This window comes from Hippopotamus amphibius, chromosome 12 (genome assembly GCF_030028045.1).
Source record: "Hippopotamus amphibius kiboko isolate mHipAmp2 chromosome 12, mHipAmp2.hap2, whole genome shotgun sequence".
Classification (NCBI taxonomy): domain Eukaryota; kingdom Metazoa; phylum Chordata; class Mammalia; order Artiodactyla; family Hippopotamidae; genus Hippopotamus; species Hippopotamus amphibius.
In genome coordinates this window covers 27,747,287-27,763,455 of record NC_080197.1, presented here as the reverse complement: position 1 = coordinate 27,763,455, position 16,169 = coordinate 27,747,287, and the positions used below count along the sequence as shown (strand labels likewise).

At 55.5% G+C, this 16,169-nt stretch overlaps 1 protein-coding gene and 1 long non-coding RNA gene across 3 annotated transcripts; one reads left to right on the top strand and one right to left on the bottom strand.

Moving 5' to 3' along the window:
* Positions 1-1,417: 1,417 nt before the first annotated feature.
* Positions 1,418-3,089, bottom strand: LOC130832733 (uncharacterized). Its single transcript, XR_009048364.1, has 2 exons — positions 2,948-3,089; positions 1,418-1,547 (listed from the first exon to the last, which is right to left on the bottom strand). It is a non-coding gene; the product is annotated as an uncharacterized LOC130832733 (long non-coding RNA).
* Positions 3,090-3,415: 326 nt separating this feature from the next.
* MYLK2 (myosin light chain kinase 2) lies at positions 3,416-15,944 on the top strand. Of its 2 annotated transcripts, XM_057703869.1 has the most exons (13): positions 3,416-3,519; positions 3,617-3,716; positions 4,193-4,694; positions 5,691-5,992; positions 7,548-7,653; positions 8,228-8,321; positions 10,462-10,571; positions 10,665-10,806; positions 13,380-13,450; positions 13,572-13,700; positions 14,166-14,318; positions 14,487-14,619; positions 15,582-15,944. In XM_057703869.1, the coding sequence occupies exons 2-13, from the start codon at positions 3,665-3,667 to the stop codon at positions 15,660-15,662; spliced, it is 1,875 nt and encodes a 624-aa protein (XP_057559852.1). In that variant the 5' UTR covers positions 3,416-3,519; positions 3,617-3,664; the 3' UTR covers positions 15,663-15,944. The 2 variants fall into 2 exon arrangements, with proteins under 2 accessions (XP_057559852.1, XP_057559853.1); XM_057703870.1 differs by lacking the exons at positions 5,691-5,992; positions 7,548-7,653 and having other exon boundaries at positions 15,582-15,943.
* Positions 15,945-16,169: the final 225 nt, after the last annotated feature.

Genomic DNA, 16,169 nt, shown 5'->3' with positions numbered 1-16,169 from the left:
CACACATGCTCTCGCTAAATGCTCCCAGCCAGCCCGGGAGAGAAGCAGTGGGGCAGAGTAGTTATGAGCTGAGCATTGTGTTAGATGGTTCAAACCCAGCTCTGTGACTTTGCCCTGTGACTCAGTTTTCCTGTCACATCTATGAAATGGGGATGAAATAACTGACGTTTATACAGCACTCACTAAGTACCCATGCACTGTTCTAAACGCTTTATGTACCTTCCCCTGTGAAGAAGGTGCTCATCCTACAGATGAGGAGACAAGAGGAGGCATTTGCTCAAGCCTCAGGGTCGTTCGTCTGAGAGCTTCACTGCCAGAGCTCCTCAACCACTGCTCAGCAGGACTGCAGTAAGGGTGGAATGGGGGACAGGGCCTGGCCCTTTTAGTAAGGGTTCAAGAAATGCAGTTATTAGCTGGGAATCACCACAGTAACAGGTGTAGCAATTAAAGCCCCGTGTGTTGTCCCAGCCTGGATTTTGGTCTCACCGGGAGGTGGCTTTGGATGTGAATCTTGGTAGTTTGAAGTTATTCAATAGCTGCGTGACTCTAGCGACAAGCCTCTTACCCTCTCCCAGCACCAGATTCCTCATCTTTAAGACGGTCTAGAACGTGGCCCCTAGAGTCCTTTGTGACGATCCAATGAGCAGGGCAAAACCCTTGGTGGAGCCCTCAGTGGCCCTTCCTGGGCACTCTCTCAACAGATGATCAGCACTGATAGCCACAACCATATCGAGAGGGCGTCAGCAAGGGCTGTCATGGTGGAATCCGGTCCCCAGCCTTTGCTAGTCACTTGGTCACTCATCACTGATTGGTAAGTACATTTTGTGCCGGGGACACGTGCGAGCGTCACACAACCTCTGCCTTCGAGGGGCTTCTGGACAGTGTCAATGGTGGGATCAGCCTGGAACTGAAGGAGCTCAGAGAAAGGGGGTGGGGTCCAACATTTCAAGCTAAAGCAGAACGTGCTATGGGGACAACCAGATAGAGCACTGGGGGTCCGGATCATAGGCATAGACAGAGAGCATTGCAACCTTCAGAATGCCATGAGACCCATAAAGCCCGTACCCAGCAGGGAGATGGGGCGAGACACAGGCTGGGAAATTTTAGGCAAGAAAGAGGACTTTGCGCTGTAAAGAAACACATTTCTGGCCCAACTCGCTTCCTTGTGGCATGACTTTAGGCAAGTTACTCACTCTCTTGGTCCTCCCCTCTTCATCGAGAAAATAGGATAATAACTCCTCAGAGTTATTATCAAGATGATGTTTTAAGACATCATAAAGCTCACAGCAGGCACTCAAAAAACGGGAGCTCTGGTTCTTTTGGAGAATCTGGGTTGAGTCCCTTACAAGTCCAATGGCTCTGGGTCAGTTACTTAACCTCTCTGCACCTCAGTTTCCCCCATCTGTAATCGTACCTACCTCATCCGGTCGTCCTGGAGATCATGTGAGGGAACCTATACAGGAGAACTTAGCACGAGGTCCAGCACACTTGGCGAGTACTGTACAGGCGTTAGTATTTTTACTTCCTAGAAGAGGTAGGGCTCTCAACTAGACGTTGAAGGAGAAAAATGGAAGAGAGGAGGGCCAGGTCAGAAGAGGAGGACAGGCAGACAAAAGGCAGCAAGACTGGGGAAGGGGCTCCAAGTCTGGTTTTTCTAGCCTTGGACCCACAACCCCAACATTTGCTCACTTGAGAAAACATCACTCACTTTGAATAGTAATTTGTTCACATAGTTTGGGGTTCAGATAAAAAAGTAAAAGTGTATGCAGTGATATTTTTCTCCCACCTCTGGTCTTCAGTTTCTTATTCTGCCAAGGAAATCCTTATGTGTGTAAAGGGAAAATTTATATATTAGATATATTATGTTCACTATTATAAATCTTACCCCCTTTTGCACAAATGAGAGCATCCTCTACATGCTGTTCTGCAGCTTGCTTTTCCTCCCCCCACTTTGTAGGTTGCTTCATGTCCGTTCATTCACAGCTCCCTCCATCTTTTTTACAGTGATGCTATTCCCTGTTGTTCAGATGTGCTGCATTTTCAAGCCATTTCCCCCGTCCCAGGGGTTGTTTCCTCCATTTGATAATTAGAGGAGCTGGGCCATGGAGTGAGATTGGAGTGACTGGACGGGTCACCACAGTCAGGACCTGAACCCAGACATCCACTCCAGAGCTATTTCCAATGCACTCAGCTTGGGGCTAGTTCTCAAGGTGCCTCACAGAGAAAGGCTCTGGGCAGACAGCCCCTGGGTGATGGAAGTTCCTTCAGATCATACCTCTCCCCATCCCACCTCCACTTGAATGCCTCAGGCTGGAGTGGCCCCTGGGTCACCACTGTGGTGGGGGATCCTTGGAAAAGACTCTCCACCAGGACTTCCCTGGTGGCGCTGTGGTTAAGAATCCACCTGCCAATGCAGGGGACACAGGTTCGAGCCCTGCTCTGGGAAGATTCCACATGCCACAGAGCAACTAAGATTCCGTGCGCCACAACTATTGAGGCTGTGCTCTAGAGCCCGTGAGCCACAACTATTGAGCCCGTGTGCCACATTATTGAAGCCCACATGCCTAGAGCCTGTGCTCCACAACAAGAGAAGCCACTACAATGAGGAGCCCGCGCACCACAATGAAGAGTAGCCCCCGCTCTCGGCAACTAGAGAAAGCCCGTGTGCAGCAACAAAGACCCAACACAGCCAATAAATAAATTAAATAAATAAACAAGAAAATAAAAAAAAAAAGACTCTCCACCAGCCAGACCCCTTCTTCCAGGCAGGCCATTGGAAAGACCTGGATCAGCTCAGGGGAGGTGTGCAAGAGCACTGACCATCTGTCACAGCCGCTTGGGGGCAGCCTCCATCTCCCCAGTAGCCCAGGAAAAAGACAGTTTCAAAAGAAAAACACTTTCAGGCCCATGGACGTGTTGAGCAAGTGCCCCTGAGACCATTTCTTACCCAAAGATGCTCCAAGCTGGTCCGGAGGCCAAGGGCAGGACTTGTGGGCACAGAGCTGAGCACTGGGGTCAGGGTGATTACCCCAGGGCCTGTGTGGTTCTAGCCATGCTCTGGGGAACCCCAGGAGATGCAGGCAGAGCCGGGGGAGCCTGGCCTGGGCATAGTCTTCCACTTCAGCCCTGCCTGAGAGCCTCTCTTCTTTGAGCCTCCCCCCCACCCACCTTGTCCAAGCCAGAGATACCAGGCAAGGCCTGGGAGAAGGCTGCTCCCCCAGGGCCCCAGGTGCCCCCTCCCTCTTTCTCTTCCTGCTTGTTCCAACACCACTCTCCCCCCAGTCGGTCCATGGGAAGAATGCCGTGTCCTCTGAACGGGGGCCAAGAGTGACAGGTGGTGGCAGTCCGAGCCGCATGGCCCCTGGTGTAAGAGATCCTCTCCTCCGTCCCCGCCTCCCCTGCCTGCGCCCCTGCCTCCGCCTCTGCCCACCCGGCCCAATCCTTTACAACTGCCCCAGGACTGCTCCTGGGCAGCCGCTGCGAGACAGACGGACACCAGGTTGCCCCTCTCTGCTCCAGGTGCCTTTCTCCCCTCAGTTAGCTGGCCCTGGCCTCCTCTCAGCCAGACGGGAGGAGGAACCCAGCAGCCTGACACACCTTTCTCTTCTTTCTGCAGCTAGAAAGACTTGAGTTAGACAAGCAGAAGCACACGCCTCCCCACCTCATGGCGACAGAAAACGGAGCAGTGGAGCTGGGAACCCAGAGCCCATCGACAGGTGCCAAACCGGGGCAGGAGATGGAGGGAGGAGCTTGGGAAGGGGTGTTTGAATCCAGAGTTGGGCCCATTGCTCAGTGGGAATTCTGTGCCTGAGGCTTCTGTTATGGCGCAGGGAAGACCGAGAAATCAGAATTATCTCTGGTATGGTGGGGCTGGACCAAGGGCCAACATGAAGCCCTCCCCAGAGAGACTTGGAAATGTGACGTGCCCGTGGATGGCGCCTAAACACTCAGGGCAAGGGATGGCAGGGGCATCCAAGCCCAGCAGAGGCCCAGAGCCTCCCACACAGGGCCGTTGAGGTCCTGGCAGGCCATCTCTAGAGCCCACGGAGTGGGCCCAGAGGCTCGGTGGGACAAGCGCTTGCAAATTGTGGCCTGGGTGGGGACCTGGGCCCAGAGCTAGTCTCTGGCCAGCCTGGCTGGGGAAGGAGGGGTAGGAAGATGGATCCTGACCGGTATTTCACCTCCTTTGCAGACAAAGCACCTAAAGATGCAGCAGGTGAAGGACCCTCGGCTGCAGAGAAAGACCCTGGTCCCCCAGACCCAGAGAAGGACCCTGATCCCCCAAACCCAGAGAAAGAACTTGGTCCTCCAAACCCAGAGAAAGAACTTGGTCCCCCAGACCCAGAGAAAGAACCTGATCCACTCACCCTGAAGAAAGATGCTGAAGCCCCGGCCCCAGAGAAAGGGGATGGCGCCTTGGCCCAGTCCTCAGCCAGCAGCCAGGGCCCCAAGGGAGAAGCAGACCTGGGTGGGGGGCCTGCGGAGGGCAGTGCTGGGCAGCCAGCTGCTCTGCCCCAGGAGACCGCGACAGCCGACGCCAGTGTCAAGAAGCCTGAGGCCGAGCAAGGGACCCCAGGCAGCCAGGACCTTGGAGGACCCAAGGTGCACAAGAAGGCAGCAGAGGGCCAAGCAGCAGCCAGGAGGGGCTCACCCGCCTTTCTGCACAGCCCCAGCTGCCCTGCCGCCATCTCGAGGTAAATGGCCCCTGCCCGGGAACGGGGACGGGTCCTGCAGTTCCTCTGTCTGTCTCGGGCACTGTCATCACATTCAGTGCTGGATTGGGTAGTTCTGATGTTCAGCTCCCTCTGTCCTGGGCATCAGCCTGACCACCTTGTCTTCCTGCAGAAACCAGGACTTTGTGATTGTTCATAGAAGCCTGGAAAGTCAGGCAGGAGAGGTCCTCAAAGACTTTTTCTCCAGGCTTTTGGAGTCCAAAGTTCCTCTTACCCCATGAACTTGGGTCTCACCAAGGGCAAGACTGAGATGTCAGGCGGAAAAGATAACTCGTCTTCTTAATACATTTATTGGTATAATATGGAAAGATGGCTGATAACCAGACTGATAGAACATTACTAATACTCTTAGAACCATAATATCGCACCAGTCTCATGGTTATCCTTACCTGAATACCAATCATATCAATGAGGTTATTAATGATGTACTTATTGTAAACCACGATAATAACACATTGTATCAGTTTGAATTATGTGGTAATATAAATTAATATCATTAATACATTATCGCTTACATCATCACAGTTTTATGAGTCGAGCTACATAACCTAGCTAATTGCCACCACATAACCATTAACCAAATTGACAATCCTATTAACAGTTATTAATGATCTATTAGTGCATTGATACTCAAGATAACAACCACAGACATGGGAATTCACTGGCAGTCCAGTGGTTAGGGCTCCGCGTTTCCACTGCAGGGGGCATGGGTGGATCCCTGGTCGGGGAACTAAGATTCCGCACGCCGCGTGGTGTGGCCAGGAGTGAAAAAACCCACAGACATTCATGACATTACTAACATCCTTGCTTTTGTATGACGTGAATTCGGATGCAACACCCCACGCATTTGTGCGGGGTCAGGGTCACATGAGCTCCAGGTGGCAGATGAGGCTCTGGGAGCCCTGCTGGCGGGGCTGTGGCTGCTGAGGGCGTCACCTCTGTGTTCTCACGTTCTAGCCCTGAGAAGCTGCTAGCTGAGAAGCCCCTAGATGAGGCATCAGAGCTCATCTTTGAAGGGGTGCCGGTGACCCCCGGCCCCACGGATCCCGAGCCAGCCAAGGTAGCAGAAGGAGAGAAGAACCTCCCGGAAGGCAGCCAGAAGGAAGCAGGAGGGAAGACTCCGAGCCAGGCTGGCCAGGCTGCGGTGCAAGGGGACAGCTCGAGGGGGATCGAGTTCCAGGCTGTCCCCCCGGAGAGGTCGGAGGTGGGGCAGGCCCTCAGTCCCACAGCCAGGGAGGAGGACTGCTTCCAGATTTTGGGTAGGCCGGGGCTGCTGGGCCAAGGGAGGAAGGAGCGGGCTCCCCGTGTCTCCCCTTGTCTCCCTGCTTAGAGGACTAAAGCCCTCTGAGCCACCTCATCCAGGGGGACCCCCGGAAGGACAAGTTCCTAGCCCCCTTTGAGAGAGAGGGAAACGGGGGCTAAAAAAAGGGACGTGAAGCTCCCCAAACCCATAGCGAGAACAGGCTATGAACCTGTCAAGACAGCCCGACTCCAGAGCTCACTTTTCACTTTCTTCTACTTTAGCTGAAATAGTTTAAAAAAAAAAAAAATGAGGCACGTTATTGGAGCAACACCAGTTCTCTGGACAGTGGGATCTGAAGGTAATCTGTAGAAGGGCTCAAATGCCAGGGTTTGGTAGTTAAACTGTATCCTGGACAGGTGCGGAGCGTCGTGGGAGCCATAGAGTGTTCTTGAGCTGAGGAGAACGGGTGTGTGTCAGGGGCGGTGGTGACCAAAGAAGCTGGGCACGGGAGATGGGGCAGGACGGCGGAGTGGCCTTAAGTGATGATGGTTTATTCAGCGGGTAGTAGGGAGCCGTTGAGTATGAGTGAGCTTGGTGAGCAAGTGACTAGGGAAAGGGCCTGGGCAGGGGTGCGGCAGGGCTGGGGGTGGGGTGATATGGGGTCAGGAGAGCCCGGAGTGTCCTGACACCCCCCCCTTCTCCAGGCTGAGGTGCCCTGGGAGACCTGCCAGCCTGCCTGGTGAGCGGCTCAGTGGCTCAGTGCCATCCAGACAGGGTGGGAGGGCCCGGCGGCTGGGTGGCAGCCAGGAGCCCCGCCTCCTCCCCGAGCACCAGCCCGGACCTTCGGGCCCACTCCACCCTGCAATCACATCCTCGAGTGACGGACCTGAACAACCTCCAAGGGCCGTCTGATTTATCACCAGCCGGCTTCCCTGCGGCCTCTTGCTATTTATTTATAAAGAGATTTCCATTCCTGATGACTCAGCCTGTCGGCAGCCAGGACCCACTATTCCCCATGCTGTCACTAGGTGGCAGCCTCTCCCTACCAAACATCTCCATCCCTGGCTCCTCCCCACCCACCCCTGCCCCTGGGCCAGGGCCAGGTAGGACACCCATTCCACAGGTGGTGAGAGCTTGCAGGGTTATTAGAGGGGATGATAGGCAGGTCCCATGCCCTACCCCATCAGACATAGTGACCCCTATCTGGCACTCCCCCATTATAGCTGCCTTTTCTTTTTCTTTAATGGAAATGCAGATAGCTTGGGATGGAGTCTTCATATCTTATAATGTGGGAGGGTCCGAGAAGTCCAATCAGCCGTCCCCACTGTTGTGCCGGGAGAAGCTGAGCCCCCCTCTGACAGAGGCAGAGGCCTCCCAAGGAGGGTGTGTGTTGGTGGCAGAGCTGAAATTGGAAACTGGGCCCCTAGCTCCTGTCCTGGAGCCAGCTGTCCCCCAGGTATCACTCGGTGAACGTCCCTGGATGGGGCCCAGGCCAGGCAGGAGGGGGTGGTGCCAGGGTGAGTCCCCAGCAGCCCTGGCACTGACTGCGATGGCTTTGCTCCGCTCCGCAGATGACTGCCCGCCACCCCCAGCCCCCTTCCCCCACCGCATCGTGGAGCTGAGGACCGGAAACATCAACAGTCAGTTCAGCCTGAACTCCAAGGAGGCGCTGGGCGGGTGAGAGCCGGGCCTGGGCCCCTGGCCCACCAGCAGGAAAGCACCGAGCCCCTGGCCTTACATCTGCCCCAAGAGAGGCCCAGACGCTCTGATGGGACATGAGCCACATGGACACAATTGCTTCCACATGGTCACACTTGCCGTGTGCAGGCTGTTATGTGGCTGGTGTGTCACTGTCACTCACACAAACACACCATTGGTCATTCAGTGTTTCCCATAGGAAGCATATAGTATTTTCCTGTCTGTCTCAAGGTCAGGCACCACACTGACCCTCTCAAGGTGATTCCTGCTTTGTTAAAAGTCCTGAAGGTGTCCCCACCACCCCCAGGGCCCAGTTCCCCTGCCTGCCCCAGCCTGTGAGCTGCACATCCGTGGCCATCCTTTGATGAGCCTACCCTTCCTGGGCCTGTGGTTTATATGGTTCAGCCATTGTGCCTGCAGCAGAGCTCACATTTCAGAAGGGAATCGGAGCTGGCTGGGATGTGGGCCCCCCATCTCACCAGAAACAGAGCACAGGCCCCCGTCACCCCGTGGCCCTTAGAACTCCCTTACTCCCAGCCTCTTTTCTCTCCAGTGGCAAGTTTGGAGCAGTCTGTACCTGCACAGAGAAAGCCACAGGCCTCAAGTTAGCAGCCAAGGTCATCAAGAAACAGACACCCAAAGACAAGGTAGCGGGGTCTGACTGTGTGGGAGGGGGAGGGATCCTTGGAGTGGGTGGTCTCACCCCCTCCACCCACACGGCTGCACAGGGGCCTGGTGTATGAACTTTGACACACCAAAGACATCACACAGATAGACAGACAGACAGACAGACAGCGACAGCCCTGCCACAGGGGACTGATGCCCCTGACCATAAACCCGACCCCGCAGTTAGTGAATTTATCCTGGGGACTTCCCCTTCACGTCCTCTGTTTGGTTCAAGTCAATAAGAGCTGGTGAGCGCAGGCTCTGGGCCAGGCCCTGTGCTGGGTGCTGGAGGTCCCAGAGGGAAGCCAATGGGTGCCTGTCCTCAGAGACCACCAGGGTAAACAGGCTGTGAGGGCTCTCCTTCCAGCACCCAGCCCCGGCCTGGTTCAGAACAGTGTTTGTTCAAGGAGTAAACGAATGAATGAAGCAGAGTTTCACATGGAGTGAGGGAGTCGCATGTGTGAGGAGGTGATGGTCACCTGGCAGCCGGGTGTGCTGAGAGCTGTTAACTCAGGAAAGCTGGGGTGGGGAGTGGGGTGTCACCGAGGAAGCTCCTGACTCACTCATGGGTTCAGGGAAGCTTCTCTTGAATGAAGGCTTTGAAAAAGGAGAGGCTCTTTTCCAGCAGAGAAGGCAGGGGAGAGAGTTTCAAACAGAGGATTGTGGAAAGAAAGGCCTGTGGGCCAGAAATGGCAGGTACCTGCTGGGAACCCTTGAGTCCAGGTCAAGGCCAGGGGAGCAGAGACAACAGTGCCCGAAGAGGCCTGGAGAAGCAGGAGAAGCAGCTCCGGAGGAAGTGCTGCAGCCCTGAATTCCTCACCTTGGCACATATGAACAGCGTGGATTTTCTTCCTGACTCTGTCTTTGTCGCTTCCGCCTGATGGGGCCTGGATCCGTACTATTGACTGCTGGGTCCCAGGCCTCTATCATGGACCTGCCTCAGTGTAGATGCTCAAGACATGTACTGTGCAAATTAACTGGAGTCAGCTACTGGTTAATTAACTATTGGGCGCTTTTTCGGTGCTGTTCACTGTGCCGGGTGCTAGGGAAATGGTAGTGAACAAGTGCTAGCGAGAAGGGACAGACGGCTAAAGCCAAACCAAAACCGAAAGGGTGGTGTCGGGAACTGAGACATGTTAGGAGTAGGGCGTGTGGGGCCGTTGTGGGGCGTTCAGGTAGGGTCAGGAGAGGTTAGGTCTCTCTGAGGAAGTGGCATGGAAGGTGAGATATGAACAAGGAATGGGATAACGGGAAAAGCGGAGCCGTCCAGGCAGTGATCCGATGCTCTGGGCGCACGGGTGGGGGCAGAGGCCTGATCTGTAGCATTTGCCAATTTCCCTGGTGTAAATATTCCTGCCATGGTTGATGTCACGCTACAGATGTGACCACTGGCTTGCAAACTTTCTGAAAGTGACAGATAATGGGAGCTGCGACTGGGAAGGCAGTGATGGGGGAGATGAGAGATTACTGGGTTTGCAACCTAGTTTGAAGGTTGAGTCAAAGGATTCACTGATGGGTTGGATGAGGGGTATGAGGAAGTGAGAATAAGAGAGGAATCTGGGAAAGTGCCTAACTTTTTGTCCTGCATATCCAGGTGAAGTGTGATGGCCTTTTGCTGATGGGCAAGCTGGAGGCAACTCAATTGTGGGGAAGGGATGGTATCAAGTGTTTAATTTTGGACATGAGGGATTTGAGATGCCTATTAGACAGACATCCAAGGGGAGGGAAGGTAGGCAGTTGGAGGGATGGGTATCTGGAGTTCAAAGGAACACTTGGAGGTGGAGATATGGATTTGGGAATCGATTATATTTGGATGGAATTTCAAGTCATGGGACTTGAGGAGAATGCCCAGAGGGAGAGTATAGAGCAGGGAGGATGGAGCCCAGAATTTAGCCAGGGGGAGAAGAATCAGCAAAGGAAAGGTGTCTCAGCAGGAATGACTGTGTGGTGAGGACACAGGCTTGAGGGTGGGGAGACGAGGGAGGGGAGGAGACCAGCGAGGAGGAGGCGGGCAGTGGTCCAGGCAAAGCCCAACAGGTCTGGTCAAGGACAAGGCTGTGGAGGATAGAGGGCAGGGAGTAATGATGCTTGGATGGTACCCCTGACTTCTGTGGTCCCCAGGAAATGGTGTTGCTTGAGATCGAGGTTATGAACCAGCTGAACCACCGCAACCTGATCCAGCTCTACGCGGCCATCGAGACCTCACACGAGATCGTCCTCTTCATGGAGTAGTGAGTGCTGGCAGTGGGGCGGGGCCCCGGGGGTGGGCTGGGGGTGGGGCAGCGGGCCCGGAAGCAAGCCTGTAGAGGGGTCTGTGCACACAGCATTGAGGGCGGCGAGCTCTTCGAGAGGATCGTGGACGAGGACTACCAGCTGACGGAGGTGGACACCATGGTGTTTGTCCGGCAGATCTGCGATGGGATCCTCTTCATGCACAAGATGCGGGTTCTGCACCTGGACCTCAAGGTACTGGGGAGGCGGCGCCTGGGAGGGGTTGGGAGTGAGATCAGTGTCACAGCCAGCCATCCCTCCATCCTCTCACCCCTCCTCCTCCTCCTCCATTCAGCCTTCCATCGTGTAGATTCAGAAAGGGTTTATTGAGCATTTACTAAGTACCAGGAGCGGGGGGACACTTCAGAGAGCAAAAAAGACCTGGTCCCAGCTCTCAGGAGCGCCTCATCTCGCACTAAGTGCTTGTTGAAAGGGTGCCTTGCAGTCCTGTGAGCCCCACGCTCAGTGTCTCACACATGAAACTTGCCAATAAGTGTTACAAAAGCACCTACCTCAGTGCAGGCCCCTGATAGGCACTGTAAATGTTTGTTCATTTATTCCACAAATATTTGTTGGCCTACTAGATGCCAGGCAGCGTTCTAGGTGGTGGAGCTCCAGTGATGAACAAGATAGATAAAAACACCTGCCCTCATGGAGCTTTCGTTCTAGAAGGAGAGTCAGAAAAACATATCAGTAACTATGGTGTCAGTGTAGCAATACGCATGTGGTAGGCACTAACAAAAACGTGTAGTGAAAGATTATGCCCCTCTTCTGACCTCGCTCAGTACCTTGCACGTAGCAGGTCAGGGAGAGCAAACAGATTTTACACATCCCACCAACTCTAATCAGCTGGCAGTGGCTGTCTGGAGCTGAGTGACGTGGCCGTGGCGTGGAGTGGGTGGGAGCCCCATAAGTGCCAGGTAGCCCCATCCTCATGGCAGGTGTTAATGTTTGTGGGATCAGTGGCAAAGCTAGTGGAGAGGGTGAACTCTGAACACTGCGTCGGGTTAGCGAAGTGGATGGTCCTTTCCTTCCTTCATTTGGTAAATGCGTACTGAGCACCTGCTCCTGTGCTACTGTGCACAGTGCTGGGCACGGGCGTTACCATGGGGATGATGGAGACACCCCCCTGTCCCACGGAGCCTGCAGGGCAGTGGGGGAAACAGACACTCATACAGTAATAACCCCATGAATAGACCATTTTAAACCACTAAAAGCGACATGAAAAATTGCGTGAGATTAACGGGGAAACATACAAGGTGAAGCTGGAGAAGCAGGCAAGGGCAGGAGCATTCGAGGTCCGAAACAGGAGAGGACGCTGCTGCTTCGGGCTAACACCTCCGCCGTGCTTACTAGGGGTCAGAGCTGCTCAGGGTATGTTCAGAGGGTGTGACAGCCCATTGGGTTGGGTGTGCTGTTACTCTCCCCACTGACAACTGAGGAGGCGAGGAGGGTAGGGAGATGGGTTTTAGTGGGGCCACTGTGGCAGCGGGGAATTTAGGAGGCAGTCGTAATAAGCCAGGAGAGATGATGGGGCTGCAACCAGCTGCAGTGGGGGAGGGATGGGAAGTGGTCAGATGATGCGCGCATTCTGAAAATAGAGCCAGCCGGATTGCTGATGGTTTGGGTGTGGGAGGGCAGAGGGAAAGGAAAGAGTGTGGGTGCCCCCTGAGTGTCCGGACCGAGCGGGTACCTGCGCGATGGCATCGAAGCCTGCCCTTCTCCCGTGAAAGTCATTTTCTTTGGAGTAGAGTGGGGCCCCCGATTAAAATGCAGTTTCCTGGGAAGAAGCTCAGCCTTAAGTCTCTGTATCCTAAAGTGTGTTTTTTTCAGGATAGCAGTAAGTTTTTCATCAATAAAGGGCTGCACTTCGAGTAAGTTTGGCGAAACACAGCCTGAAGGCACTGCCCAGGGCTCCGGCTGCAGGGCTTTTCAGGAAGTCCCCTGTCCTCCAAAAGGAGGTCGGAATCTGTCTCATTTCCCCTATTGATTGTATCCTGAGGCCTTTCTTTCCTTGCCCTGTCTCGGTGGAGCACTGGGATGGGCTGTTGAAGTCATTAGCTGTCCTGCTGTGAGTGAGTGCAGCCGTGTGAAAGGACCTTCAGGAAGCCTATTGTTTGGGGCCTCAAATCAGATGCCCACAGCGCCCAGACGAAGCAAAGAACCCCATTAAACGGCTGGGTCGGGAGGTGGAGGCCACAGGGAAACTGGAGAACTTCTGCCCATCTCAGGGGTCAGCAGCGACTCCCTCCCGGCCGTGTGTGGCCGTGTGGCCGGGCCTCCCGGTGTTTCAGGAAGTGCTAAAAATCAAGGGGTTTTGTGCAAAATCTGCCTTTTAACCATTGTTAACTACTTACAATGTTTCTGCCCTAAAACCTCAGATTAGTCCTGTGTCCTTGTGTTACATGAAGAGGAAATGGAGGCCCAGAGCGGGAGGGACTAGCCTTGCAGTGACTTCACGTGCTCACCTGTGCTTGGGGCGCAGGATTGCTGGGAACCTTGGCTGAGCACCTGATGGGTGTTTTGCTAGATGCTGAGGGTGGGGAGCAAAGAGGCCTGGAGAGGACGGTCCCTGCCCTGGAAGAGCCCCTCTCAGGCCTCCGGATCCTCCTCTGTGCCTGCAGCAGGCAGGTCCGAGGGTCTCTGATGGGCTGGCCACTTGGCAGTCTGGGCCTCTGGTCCAGGGAGCCTGGGACTGGGATGGACCTGGGCAGGGAGGGAGGGTGAGCCAGGTCAGAGGTCAATCCAGGCCACCCCCTTCTCCTCAGCCAGAGAACATCCTGTGTGTCAACACCACGGGCCATTTGGTGAAGATCATTGACTTCGGCCTGGCACGGAGGTACCACCTGGGTGGGCGTCATGGCAGGGCCAGCCTCGAGGTGGGCAGGGCCGGGGGAAGGCTGGAGGGTGTCTGGGAATGGGCAGGGAGTTGTGCTCTGAGCTCTTGGCCTCACCTCCAGGTATAACCCCAAAGAGAAGCTGAAAGTGAATTTTGGGACCCCAGAGTTCCTGTCACCTGAGGTGGTGAATTACGACCAAATCTCTGATAAGACAGACATGTGGAGCCTGGGGGTCATCACCTACATGCTGTGAGTCCGGAGGGAGCGTGGTGTTTACAGGGTTGGGGCATGTGGGTGGGCAGCTGAGGCCAAGATTGCTTCCACCTCCCCCCTCTCTCAGTCAAGGGTTTGCTGGGTGTTGGGCGTGCTGGGGAGAACCAGGAAAGGGAACTTTGTACCCAATTTATAGATGGAGAAACCAAGGCCCCTAAAGGCATAATGTCCCAGCCCAGGGTTCTGGATAGCAGAGCTTTGATGATCCAGTGCACCCATCATTCCTCTTCTGCACTGTAACCCTGGGAAGCTGGGATGATTATGCCCATTTTACAGATGAGAAGAGTGAGGCTCAGAGAGGGGAAGTGACTTGCCCAAGGTCACCCAGCCAGATTCAAATCCAGGTCTGTCCCACTTGAGAGGCTGGGGGTCTTTTCAGAGCATGGTGATGCTTCCTAGGATCTGCCCCCATCCCTGCCCCCTGCCATCCCCTCCCTCCAGGCTGAGTGGCCTCTCCCCCTTCCTGGGAGACGATGACACGGAGACCCTGAACAACGTTCTATCGGGCAACTGGTATTTTGATGAGGAGACCTTCGAGGCCGTGTCAGATGAGGCCAAAGACTTTGTCTCCAACCTCATCGTCAAGGACCAGAGGTGAAGCTCACCCCAGGACATGAACCCCGTGTGTGCAAGCCCAGTGTGTGTGTGTGTGTGTGTGTGTGTGTGTGTGTCCTGGCTGCACGGGAACTGGGCTGGGAGTCCAGCGGGGTGGTGCCTCCCAGGCCTGCCACCCACCCTCACTGTGCCGCCCCCTCCCCACAGGGCCCGGATGAACGCTGCCCAGTGCCTCGCCCACCCCTGGCTCAACAACCTGGCAGAGAAAGCCAAGCGCTGTAACCGACGCCTCAAGTCCCAGATCTTGCTTAAGAAATACCTCATGAAGAGGCGCTGGAAGGTACCGTGGGACTCAGGGTGGGAGGAGGTGGTAAGGATACAGGGCAGGAAGAGCCCTGGCCCCACTAACCCTGTCTCGGCTGGTTCTGTCTGGAAAACAGAATTGGCTTTTCTCTCCTTGTCCTGGGCTGGCTCCTGCCCTGGGTGGTGGCCCTCCACCCACCCCCTCCACCCTGGGGAGGGGCATCCATTTGTGGCTCGGGCTCAGGAAAAGGTCTCTGACCCCATCACAGGCTTCCTCCCCTCATTTCACAAGTATTTCTTGAACATCCACTACCTCTAGGCACCGGGAATACAGCAGTGGACGAAAAGACAAGGATTTCAGTCTTTGTGAACTTACTTTTGCTAGAGGGTGGGGACTTATTAAAAGTGGTTAAGGAAGGGCTCTAGAAAAAAATAATGATGGTCAGGAGTGCTGGGGAGAGGCCGCACTTCTAAATAAGGTTGCCAGGGAGGGCACACTAAGGAGGAGCTTGTGAACAAAAACCTGAAGGAGGTGAGGGCTGAGTCATGCTGGTATGGGGGAAGCAGTGTTCCAGGTAGAGGGAACAGCTGGTGCAAAGGCCCTGAGGCAGAAGCATGGTTGTCAGGTGTGAGGAACATGTAGGAGGCCAGTATGGCTGCAGTGGAATGAGCAGGGGGGTAGGGGAGATGGCCAAGAGGATTAAGAGACAGGGTGTCGAGGGACTCAGCCATGGCGAGGGGTTTTTACTTGGAGTGAAAAAGGAACCAAGGGACGGCCTTGAGCAGAGTGGTACCCAGGTCGGCTGACAGGACTGTTGAATGACAGGGGGAGTCCTGGGGGCTGCAGTGTCATGGCGCCCCCTGTGGCCGTTTTGGGCACTGCCCCTTCACTGGCATGGGGCCCTTCTGGAATGAAGGGGACCTTGGGAGACACTCAGCTGCCCTACAGCTTTCCTCCTGCCCCGCTGCTGACTGGGACCCCTCTCCCTCATCCCTCAGAAAAACTTCATTGCTGTCAGCGCTGCCAATCGCTTCAAGAAGATCAGCAGCTCGGGGGCACTGATGGCTCTGGGGGTCTGAGCCCCGGGAGCAGCTGGGGCCTGGACGCAGCCGCACAGTGGCCGGGGCTGAGGCCACACAGCCCAGAAGACTGGAGCAGACAGGCCAGATCGCTGGGGCAGGCTGGCCAGGACAAGGCTGTGCCAGGCTGGGAGGCTCGGGGCTCCCACGCCCCCACGCAGCGACTGCTTCCCCGACGTGAGCCGCCTCGGATGTGGCCTGACTCCATCCTGCTAACGCCTCCCCAGACAGGGCTCCAGCCCAGCAGCCACAGCCCGGACGCTACGGGCCCTGCTGTTCCCGCCCGGCTCCCCTTCTTGGAACTGCTGCTCTGGTGACGCCTGCTTGGCCCCACCTGGGGCATCCCTGGCCTGGGCTTGCTCCTAGCTAGAGTGGGAGGGCTGGGGGTCCTGGCATGTGGGGTTTCTGCCGTTGTGGGTGGGAGGCCCTTGGTGGGGCAGGAAGGCAGACGGCAGATTCCTAAGGCGCAGCTGCCAGGGGAGACAGAGAGGCTTTGTGAAGGAGGCC

What these genes read in the sequence shown, in the direction of transcription:
- MYLK2 (XM_057703869.1), top strand. Translation starts at nt 3,665, where the DNA reads ATGGCGACAGAAAACGGAGCAGTGGAGCTGGGAACCCAGAGCCCATCG. An exon ending in GGACTGCTTCCAGATTTTGG is followed by an intron (nt 5,993 to 7,547) that starts GTAGGCCGGGGC and finishes TCCGCTCCGCAG; the next exon opens with ATGACTGCCCGCCACCCCCA. An exon ending in CTCATCGTCAAGGACCAGAG is followed by an intron (nt 14,319 to 14,486) that starts GTGAAGCTCACC and finishes CCCTCCCCACAG; the next exon opens with GGCCCGGATGAACGCTGCCC.